The sequence below is a fragment of the Silurus meridionalis genome, chromosome 10 (genome assembly GCF_014805685.1).
Source record: "Silurus meridionalis isolate SWU-2019-XX chromosome 10, ASM1480568v1, whole genome shotgun sequence".
NCBI lineage: Eukaryota > Metazoa > Chordata > Actinopteri > Siluriformes > Siluridae > Silurus > Silurus meridionalis.
In genome coordinates, this window is record NC_060893.1 from 8,565,328 (window position 1) to 8,576,930 (window position 11,603).

Below are 11,603 nucleotides of genomic sequence, written 5' to 3' on the forward strand. Positions count from 1 at the left end.
CACAGACGCCGCCGTTCATTGGCTGCGAGGTTTCAATTTAAATGGTTGAAAAGACGCAGAGACGCGACTTCAGATACACGCGAGACGCACAAACAAACAAACCTACAGTAGTGTGTACAGGAGGCATGCACATGGGCACCCGAACACCGATTTTACCAAGGTAAGATTGTTTGAGCAAATCCTGATGGGTGCATTCGTATATGTGTTTAACTTGAGTGCGCAATATTTATAATGATGACTTTAATTTGTAGTTTGTGTATTTTATTTAAAACGTGATGTTACCGGTTAAACCGGTTAGTATTGGTGTCATGAATAACAAGATCGAGAGTTGAAAGGACACACACACACACACACACACACACACACACACACACACACACTCTGTAATGTCTGTCAGCTGTGTAAGGATCCATGCCCAGGCTTGTCCTAGACCAGCAGGCATCGACCCTCAGTATCACAATTTCTTGCAATATGAATGGATATGATCCTTAACCAATCTTCAGTATTTTATGATCATCTATTAACCTTTTTACATTTGAACCATTTTCTCTAAAAGCATTTTCATTCATTCTTTCACCTTCTGTAAGTGCTTCATCTTGGGAATACACCCTGAATGGCATGGGTGCCATGAGCATCAAATCCCACCCAGGAGCTGATTTTAGTGTAAATCCTTCTACAGGCATGTTTGAGGAAAAAATAAAAGCTGAGAAGAACATGTGAAATGCTACATGGACACTAACCTGAGCTCAAGATCAAAGCTTTCACCCTGGAGATGTGGTGACTGTGCATCATGGTGTTTTTCTCTAACCTTTTCTTAAAATATTGTCCCCCCCCCCCCCCCCCCCCCCGTCTTATTTTTAGGGGTCAAATGGTTCAGAGACATCTAATATGTTTGGAACTGTGGGTGCTCATAGTGTGTGTGTTGGCTCTTTGTGGTGAAGTTGATGCTTTCTTTGAATGGGTGAAGAAAGCAGCACCGGTCCCAGACTCTGTGCCTCCAGCTATACCCACTCGTCAACCTGCTGTCCCGAGTGATTCGCTGCCATTTGAGATGAGTGTTGCTGATGAGAAGCTTTTGGCTGAAGCAAAACTGATTGAGATGAGTCCTCTTGACAGCTGCCATTTTAGGGCAAGTACAGACTTTCTTATATAAGCAGGTTAATACATAAATGGTGGTTGAACAGTATCACAAACACCAAATAATAGTAGTGTTTAAAGGCAATCTTTTTTTCTTCTGATTGTATCTGGTGCTTTGCCATTTACTATTGATCAAGTCTTAAAATCTGTCAATGTTTTGAGTACAATTGACCTGAATTTGATTTCATGTATTTGTGTTGTATGTGCAATCCTTTATGTGTGAGTGTTTTTGTTTATTTGATTTATATTCTAAAGAGTTTTATATTTATAGGATTGCTGACTTCTTCTTTTAACAGATTGTCTCTCAGCTCAAGGCTACCTGCAGTGGTCTTTCTGAAGAACAGCTGGCCAAACTGGGAGTGGCTTTGTTTAATTGCCAGTCAGAAGTAGAAGGACGCAGGACTTTCCAGTGCACCGAGGAGATGGTACAATGCAAGATAATTTAGTGTTTTTAAAATGGGCTTTTATATAGAGCCATTAGCACATGTTCTTGGTGAGAGTGTGGAGGAAAAACTTGGGTGACTATATTGCAGGCAGAAATCTGTATTATATATATATATATTATATAAAAAAAAAAATGCAGCCACATTTTACTGTCTAAATAATAACCAACCAGCAAAAATCTCTAAACATGATCACTTTTATAAGCATTTAAATGACTGTCCAATTTGATATAAACTACATGAATAGAACTACATACAGTATTTACCTTTTTATTTCCTTTTTTGGCAGTCCATTAAAGAGTGTACAGCTGACATGGATTCGGATACCTGGAACGCGTACCACATCGTCAGCAACCGTGCACGCTCTGTGTGTTATGCCACACGTCAGCAGCAGTTTCGGAGGCAGACTGAGCTTACTGTGAACGCCCTAATCTCAACTGCAACCAACCAGCTGGATGCTATGAAAGACCTGAAGGTCTGCATAGCTAGACTTTCGTTGTTTGTTGTATGTGTGGGGTTTTTTTTTTGTTTGTTTGTTTAAATAGAATTTTTATGGCAATTTTGTAAACTGTTCAACAATATGTAATTGATCTTGTGTTTTGTTTAAAGGCATAAGTGCTGCTTTTTACCGGTGAACATGGCAACTTAAGAGGAAAAAAAAAAACATGGAGCTTGACAAAAATTAATTTTTTTTTTTTTTTTTTGGGGGAGGTTTTGGTTTTTTGCCTCTCTTGTACCTGCTGGCCATTTTATTTAATAGATATGCTTCTTCTGATGTATAATTATTGAATTTATTATTATTATTATTATTAGTAACCCATCACTATTTAGAGAATGGGGGAAAATTATTATTATTATTATTTTTAAGCATCATGACCCTGGATTTTGTTTGCTCCATTTTTCTTTTGGTATTTTAACCATATTTTGTAGAGGATTTTTCCCTTGCAATGTTGAATTGCAGAAGCATATTTTACCTGATAACATTAGGCCATATGTTTGCAGGAGGGTCAGCGTGAACTACGAGACATGACTGCAGCATCACTAGACAGGCTGTTGGAAGGTCACAGTGCTCTACAGCTCCAGCAAGGGGCACTAAAAGAAGGTCAGGAGCAGTTGGATGCTTCAATTTCAAACAATTTGCAGAGGCTGGCACAGGAGAAAGCTTTGATCAGTACAGGGCAGCAACTGGTGGCACAGCTTATCCAGGGAATTACTCAGAGAATAGGTGTGTCTAATGGTCTTGTATTATATCTTTTTTTTTTTTTTTATTATTATTATTTAAATACAAAATATTTGTTAAACACTTGATTTTTTTAGATTTCTTAAGAGAAATTTTATATATATAATATATATATATATTTTTTTAAATTGACAAATTTTTTGATTTAATTTAAGATGTTTAAGGTCATTCTTGTTTCCTCTGTTCTGCATGCTTAGAGAATGTTAGTGAGCAGCTGAAAGGCCAAGGTACAGATGTGCAGGAAGGTCATCAGGCTATTCTGGATGATCTGGCTGAAGTCCGGGGCCGTGCACTAGAGATCTACAGTAAAATGGGTAAACATTTATGTTTAACAATTCTTTGTTTGATTTCATTTGACAGTGATGTCAGTTATTTAACCTGTTTTATAGTAATTTAGTTGTCATAATTTGATGTACTTTTCTTTGTGTTGTGCCTTAGTGTTATTTAGAAGACGTTTGCACTTTGAATCAGAATCATCATTATTGCCAAGTATTATGGGTTGTATGTACAAGGAATTTGTCATGGTGTGCTGGTAGCTATTAAAAAAATATGCAAACTATATATATAAAAAAAAAACCTAGGAAAATGAATTGAATAAAGACATTAACTATACAGTTTGTGTAGGGTATGTAAAAGTGATGCAGTGCAAATGATTTTTCCTGAAAATAGTCCATATAAAGTTAGACCCCAACCTATGACCATAAAAAAAAAAAAAATGATTAGAAGGAAATCAAAATTTTTCAATGAAATCTTTCAAAAACTGTGTGCGGTAACTAAATTTGACAACACCGCAAACAGTGTGGGGAAGAAGTATGCCTGTTAGGCATGCATTGTGGGTATCGGAGACTCTCTAGTTGGCGTGACCTTGCATAGTTCAGACATGTTCAGAGTGATCTTGTGACGTGATTTTTACCCTTTGCTGCTTTATGGCCAGATATCAAATAATTTTTTAAAAAACCATTTGGTGTAAAAACTTAAAACCGATTTAGAAAGACATCTGTTGTTTCCCCAAAACTTTTAGCGGTCACAAAAATAATGGAAAAAAAAAACCAGGGCTGCATAGATTCTGCAGGCAATTGGTGGTAATCTCGTTAAATGCGTGTTGCAAGCTTAGACGATCGTCAGGTCAAATCTGGTTATTATTTCTCAGATCTTGGATGTTTCAGATCTTGGATGTTTCTTTTACCCTTTGCTGCTTCATCCCAAATGAGGATGGGTTCCCCTTTTTGAGTCTGGTTCCTCTCAAGGTTTCCTCCTCATTACATCTAAGGGAGTTTTTCCTTGCCACAGTCGCCATGGCTGCTCATCAGGGATAAATACACATAATTCACCTTGACTGTTGATTTCTGTAAAGCTGCTTTGAGACAATGTCTGTTGTGGAAAAGCGCTATAGAAATAAACTTGACTTGACTTTATTTACCAGGGCTGAAAAAAGCAGTACGTTTGTACTATGTATTTATGGAAAAAAAAAAAAGTAAATGTTTACAGTGCCTCTTTATGTCTGCGTCGGAACGCATCATAGAGTAGTCACTCTTCTCGACTTGCGACCGTTTTTTCGGCCCCTATCTACTTCGTAAGTTGGGGTCCCCCTGTAGTTTATTGTTAATGCAACATGTATGTAATAAAAAAAAATGTGGGGTTTACATTACTGTAATTTTAGTGTTAATGGAAACGGGTCATAGATGATGGTGGGTCCTTATTTGTGTACACATCAGTTGATATTCATGGCTTACTTATTGTTAAAACCTGACTTTTCTAATCTTGCTATTTATATTAAACATTTAATATGCATATTTAAATGTAAAAAATTTCAGTATCACTATACCTATAATGACAACTGTTGTCTTAACAAATTTGTTTCTTGATTCAGAGCTCAATTTGAATGGGGTCCTGCAGCAGCAGAACACAACAGTTCAGTTCTACTCGGAGCTCATGAGAAAGCTGGAACGCATGAACGGCACTCTGGGATACATGCTGACGTACCTGGACAGCATGCAGAGCAGACTAGAGGATAGACTACAAATGATCCAAGGCTACCTGGGATGGGCTGGTACATAGCTTTTATTATTTAAAACATGTTCTGGTTAAAATATAAATTCAGTGTTTGTGTGTATATGGAGCTGCATTCACAAGTGCTCACAAAGTTCATTGCTAAAGCTTTCTTTAGATGTGGAACATCTCTTTCAAGTGATTTTAATCAGAAATGGACAGAGTAAGAGCTTTGGTAAATCTGCTAGAAGCAGCTCAGGGTCATCTCGAGGCCATTCCAGAAAATACTAACCCAATGCTTGCTTCAGCAAAGTGCATATTCAAGTCAGAGACTTAAAAATGTTCGAATGAAACTATCACGCCCGTGGGATGGTTAAGTAGCGCAGGCTCACACTGTCTGTGCTCAGGAATGTAAAAAATACATTAGAGAGAGGTTATAAATTAATTTGTATTTGATCCCCTACCAAATAGCAAGAATTCTGACTCATACAGACCCAAATTAATCCTGTCCCTATAAGAATGAACTCGTATCAAATTGTGTGTAAAAGACACCAGTCACAGACTCAACCTCTTCCATTCAAACTTCTCCACCACCATGGGAAAGACCAGAGAGCTGTCGAAGGATGTCAGGGACATGATTGTAGCCCAGCCAAGGGTGGAATGGGCTACAAGACCATCAGATTGTTGACTGGGCCCATGTTTTTGGTCATCGTCATGCTGAAAGACCTATCAATGACCCATTCTTTCCCAAAGGTACAGGACTAATTTGGGTCTTGGATCTCTTTCATATTTTTATATATATATATATATATATATATATATATATATATATATATATATATATATATATATATATATATATATATATATATATATATATATAATATATAGGCCAATGAGGCGGTTTATGGATGTGGTGAGGGAAGACATGCAGGTAGTTGGTGTGAAAGAGGCAGATGTAGAGGACAGGGTGGTATGGAGACGGATGATCCGTGGTGGCGACCCCTAATGGGAGCAGCCGAAAGAAGAAGAAGAAGAGAGAGATATTTTATATTATTCTGTCTCTGTTAAACCTACCATTAAAATGATAGACTGTTAATTTGTGACACTTTCAGGCAAAGCACCATGGTAAACGATGAGATTTAATTCTTACTGAACACTGGAGTTACCTTTTTATTGTAAACTGCTTTGTGTGACATTTTACCGAGAAGTTATGGCCATATTACTATTTGCGTATGTTATAATGAATATGGAAGCCTATTATGTGCTCTGCCAGAGAGTATCGCAAATGAGTTACAAAAAACTTGAAGTCAAAATTGTGAAGTTATTTTAAACTTTTTGTGTTGTGGAAATGGGCTTCCATTGTTTATTATATATGTAATTACTTTTTTTTTTTTTTTTTTTTTTCTTCTAGGTCTGAGTCTACGTGCCGTGTGGATATGTATAATGCATATTGGATATTTCCTGTTCTCTGCAATCCTGCTGTCCTTCTTGCAGTGTTCAACATTTACCCGTGTCTCTCTGCTCATCACTGTGCCCATCAATGCCGTTGCTGAGGTCAATCAGCAATCAGCTCTGGACCTGGTCACACTCTCTTTTCTCCTCTTTGCGCTCTCAATGGGTTAGTGTGAATGTGCTTGTTTACGTTCCTGTTTGTAAGTCTTCGTATCAGGGCCACACAAACACCTTGACCTTGTTTTCCAGCACGTTGGTTTGTGCTGCAGTTGTTATGGGCACTGTCTAACCTGAAGGGTCAGAAGTGCAGTGATGGTGTTAAAGCAGCTCTTCTGGCTTCTCCTATCGAAAGGACTCCTGAAAAACCTTCAAACCCTGCCTACACTCCAGCCACCTCTTCAACACCTCTAGAGTGAGTCTTTACAGTTTGCAGTTATATCAAGTATAACTAATAACAAAAAGTTAAAAACAAGCAGGAAGAAAGTATTGGGCTGCTTTTACACTTGTATTTAAATGTGACCTATATTTGAAATTTGTCACATACACATTGAAAAGACAAATGTAAACATTCTTCTGATCGTTCTAATGTTATCTGATCAGAGTGTCCTGGTCCAGAGGTAGTCAAGGACACATTGTGATCGAATCTCGGTATAATGTAAATGCAATCCAGCCATTGTGTCTGCATTCGCTGGTTGATGTGGTATAATCTGAGGGTACAGTACATCGCAAATATAGTGGCAAGTTGGTACCATTTAAATATTGCATGTAAAACTGATCCGGTCGGTTGACGTTGCCAAGTGTAAACGTGCCGTGTCCTGATTGACATGGTGATCGCATTTTAAAAACAACTTCTTTGTCCATTTTCTTCTCAATTCATTCATGCCTTCCTTCTTAATTTTTAGCCCCTTTCACATAACAGCTACTGACTAAAAACAGTAAGTATTCATACTGGTATGTGAAATCCGCCAACAGCCTACACATAAGGAAACCTTTTTTATTGTTTTTCTTTTACTGTGATTGACTGTAGACCGAGACTAATGATTTTACTCTGTGCACCTTTGTGATCAAATTGAACTTTGTCAGTATCAGATAATTGAAAAGTGGCAAAAAAAAAGAGCTTTCAGTTTGTCCCCTATTCTAACTACGTGTGTTCATTTTAGTGAGGACCTGGACTGTGATTTGGAGTCAGAAGTGCCATGTCTAGGTCAAGACAGTTTAATGACTGGTATGTTTTTGCTGCACAAACATTTACATTACAGCATGTTAGCAGGCACCCTCATCCAGAGCGACTTGCATTTATCTCCTTCAAACAACCAAACAGCTATGAGGTTAAGGGCCTTGCTCAGAAGTGCTCCAGATATGGCAGCTTGGTATGGCTGGAATTAAAACTCATGACCTTTTGTAAGCCAAAGTCAAATGCCTTAACCACTAAGCTACCACCTCCCACATGTATACATTTATTTGTGCATGTGCGTACTGAAGTTCTCTGAAACGCAGAATCATTTATTTGCTTATAAATTTATTTTGCTTGATTTAGGTGACCTATGTATGGTGGCTTCATCTCCATCCCACACTTATGGGCTACCCAGACATGGGCGACTATCTGTAGGCACCCCCAGCCATTCTACACCCCGATTGAAGATCCGACATGGCTTTGGAGGAGTGAGTAGAAAACACAGAACAAATGTATCAACATTTTCTTTTTAAAACAAACACTTTTTCCCAATTCTCATGCTGGATAAGAATTGATTTATTTATTCTTAATAACTGTTTACCTTCTGCTCATGCATCAGCTATAGATTGACAAAATAAAAGCTTCTTGATTTACAGAAAGGCTTTAAAGTCTCTAAAATATGTGCTCAAACTGCATTCTCATGCAAGTACATTCTAATCTTATGCTAGGTAATGGACGGTGGGTAACATGTAGGTATTAGTATAGTATAGGGTTTAGTGAAACCCTGAATTTGTATCCTTGGCATCAATTAAATGATGTAAAAAAAAAAAAAAAAAAAACAAGTAAACAAAAAATAAAAAATGACAGCTGTTTTATTATGGTAAATGGGAGCTGGGTCTGTCTCTTTGCACATATGACTTCTTTCTGCTGCTCCCATTAGGGGTTGCCACAGATGATCATCTGTCTCCATACTACTCTGTACTCTACATCTGCCTCTTTCTAACAAACTACCTGCATGTCTTCCCTCACCACATCCACAAACCACCTCTTTGGTCTTTCTCTTTTCCTGGTGGCTCCATTTTCAGCATTCTCCTACTGATGTACCCCCATGTCCCTCCTCTGAACATGTCCAAACCATCTCATCTTTTTATATATAAAATCACTTTCATGTATGTTGGTCTGAGAGACTTAAGTTTCCAACTGTAATATTCTTGATCCTTGTGTACACTGTAGATTTTCTTTTCTGATGTTTGGTCACATTATAACATTGAGCTTTGCCATTTATGAAGTATTAAATAATTTCATGTGGGAAATTATTTTTGTTTAGTTTGGACTCTAAAATGATTGCTATTGTATGTAGCCCAATAGTACATTAAACTATTGTGGTGCCTTCTGGTATAATATGAATAGCTGAACAAAAATCTGAAAATTAATGTACTAAAATTCTTAACATAATAGTATTTACATTCTATGCAGAATTGATGATTTTAAAAATGCTTTCACTCTAATACTTTTAAGGCCGTCCTAGAGAGTGTTACCCAGAGGAACCTGGGAGGTGTTTTGGATATAGTCAGTCAGTCTCGGAGCTCCAGTCCCAATCAGTCAGTCACCAGCAACAGGTACGATGCACAGTGTATTATTTATACAGTCATTCATTTAATTTTTGGATTTGTAGTAACGGTAAACCTTTTCTGCTTTGTACTTCTTGTAAAAACTATTGACCTACTTTTCTATCTCAGCTCTTTCTCAGGGCGTCCTCTGTGTAGTGGAACTACCAGGCTGGGACAGCCATGCAAGAAAAGGGCACTGGCAGGTCAGGACTTTTGTAGGGTCCATGAAGGTGGACACAACTCCTACAGCCACCTGTGATGGCGTTTCACTTCCACTCCCACTCTCACCTGTAGCACCAGCGAGTGTATTGTGCTCTTTTTCACTACCGGTACTATCAGTACTCGTTTTAACGTTATCCCCTTTTTTTTTTTTTTATTTATTTTTTTTTTTTATTCATTCATTCACTTTATGTATATGAAAGTGTAAATGTATTTTATAATAAATTATTATACAGGATAATTTGTGTTGGTCTATTTTAAAGCCAGTTTTTAAATGTTGCATTTAAGAAAGCTGGAGCTTCCAAATAAGTTTGTCTTGTAATTGTGAGCCTAGTGCTTCTACAAGGTTCAACAGAAATCTATATTAAACCTGCTTAATTAAAAGAAAATAAGTTCTGTCTTTTGTAATGAGACAAAAAACAACAAAATGTTTCCTGTTACTGAGAATGTCCTGACCATTACCAAGCTCTTACATCAATACAATTATTATTACAGTCTGAGCATTCAAGCATTGTGGTATAAATACAAATGCACAAACATGAGCAAAAGACAAACAGCCCTAACTCCTACAGTCCTCTCAAATTGCCATTAAATGAATCCATAATTGCTGTGTAGGATCACCTCATGCCCCCCTTTTTTCTCCTCTTTAATATAGATTTTGCAAAGAATTTACTTTCAGATTTTTAATTTTTGCATTAGACATGGATGATGACCTCCATGAGGTACTGCATCAATGCACACTAAAGAATGTTCAGAATAATTTCTGCATCTGAATGTTTGGTGAAAATGAAAAGATGGAACAAGGGCTCTTTTAAGACCTTTTTTTATTTAATAAAAAAAAAAAAAAAAGATGGGAATTTTCTTCTTTTTGTAAAATAGGAGTAAATCTTGATGGCTAGTGGATGGCTTCATCTTATCTGAGATCCATCAGTTCTATAAATGAAGAAATTGTGGTGATTATTGTGGAAAAAGAGTTTTGTTAACCTAAAAATAGATAATTTAAATCTTACCTCCTCCCCCATCATTTTGTTCTGGAGCCTGTACTGTAAAAAAAAAAATTAAGCGTGTGTCACACAGTCCATAACTTTTAAGTTTCTAGTTGAATATTTCACTGCATACAACTTACTGTTAATATTCTGTTCAAACTCTACATGGCCTCCGAATGAATGTCTCTCCAAAAGGTGGTGATTCGAATAGCTTCCCTCGTTCCTGATGTTTATAATCCCATCTCCAGAGCAAAGCACAAAAAGATAAATAACGTTACATAATGATCGGGACACTTCCACATCAATGAAAAGAAACAATTTAAGATAGAGCAAGTACCATTTTGGTTTCGGCACATAACAGAATCCGATCCTTCTCTGGCTGGAGGTCCTGAAATTCAGGAAAAACTGTTACAGTAGCCTTCTTAGGCAGTCATTGCTGTACACTTAACCAGAGGGAATCATTTCTTTCATTCCCAACAGAATAATGTAAAAACTGGACATGGACAAACAAATATAAATATATCAGTAACTTGTAGTAAAATGCAATGTGTAGTTCAATGTGGTTTTCTTACCAGTGTAATTGACTCGATTTTTAAACTGCGCTTCAAAATGGTTGTCTTTCATAATTACACCAGTGTGCACTCCTCCTCCTGAAACGTCTAAATTTATCCTTCTAAGTTCTGCAAGAAATAAAATAATTTCTGAGCTAAGCTTTTCCACAGTTAAAGATGTTTGCTTAAAGGTACTTACCAGAGTTTTGCTCCAGTGGTCCTCCAGCCATTTTATTAAATTGAAGCAGAAGTGCTAATGTTTTCTCTTGGTTTTTGTGTCCGTTTTATCTTCGTTGCTTAGCTATACTCTGTGGCTGACTGTGCTTTTCATTTCAGTTTCTGCTTCGTCACCAATCCTGTTACGTGGCAGGAAGTACAAGGATCACAACTTTCTAAAATAGATAATTATAATAGAAAATAGAAATCTAAAATATTTAAAAATATTCACAATTTTCCAGACAGTTTATACATTCGAGCCTATCAGCAATATTTTGTGTGATTGTTAAGGCGTACATTTTTTTTTAGAGATAAAACGGACATCGGAAGTGAGTGGGGGAAAGTACCTACACGTTGACTTTCTTTTTTTTAATGATACTCTGCTAGGACTAGTTCCGGGTTGTTATTGGGTTGTTTTGCCTTCAGCATCTGACATTCCTGCTAAATTGGATTAAGGCCAGGTTGACTTGACTAATGAACAACATTTAACAAAGGATTTAATCAGATTAAACTTTACTGTCATTGTGCAAGATACATGTACAGAGCCAATGAAATGCAGTTAGCATCTAACCATAAGTGCATA

General features: G+C 37.1%; 1 protein-coding gene across 1 annotated transcript; it reads left to right on the forward strand.

Annotated features, from left to right (window-relative positions):
• The first annotated feature begins 6 nt into the window (after positions 1-6).
• On the forward strand, positions 7-9,761 carry bmb (brambleberry). Its single transcript, XM_046859831.1, has 13 exons — positions 7-160; positions 862-1,129; positions 1,434-1,562; positions 1,870-2,055; positions 2,583-2,805; positions 3,018-3,134; positions 4,691-4,870; positions 6,224-6,430; positions 6,514-6,676; positions 7,425-7,489; positions 7,802-7,926; positions 8,957-9,057; positions 9,178-9,761. The coding sequence occupies exons 1-13, from the start codon at positions 42-44 to the stop codon at positions 9,305-9,307; spliced, it is 2,013 nt and encodes a 670-aa protein (XP_046715787.1). The 5' UTR covers positions 7-41; the 3' UTR covers positions 9,308-9,761.
• Positions 9,762-11,603: the final 1,842 nt, after the last annotated feature.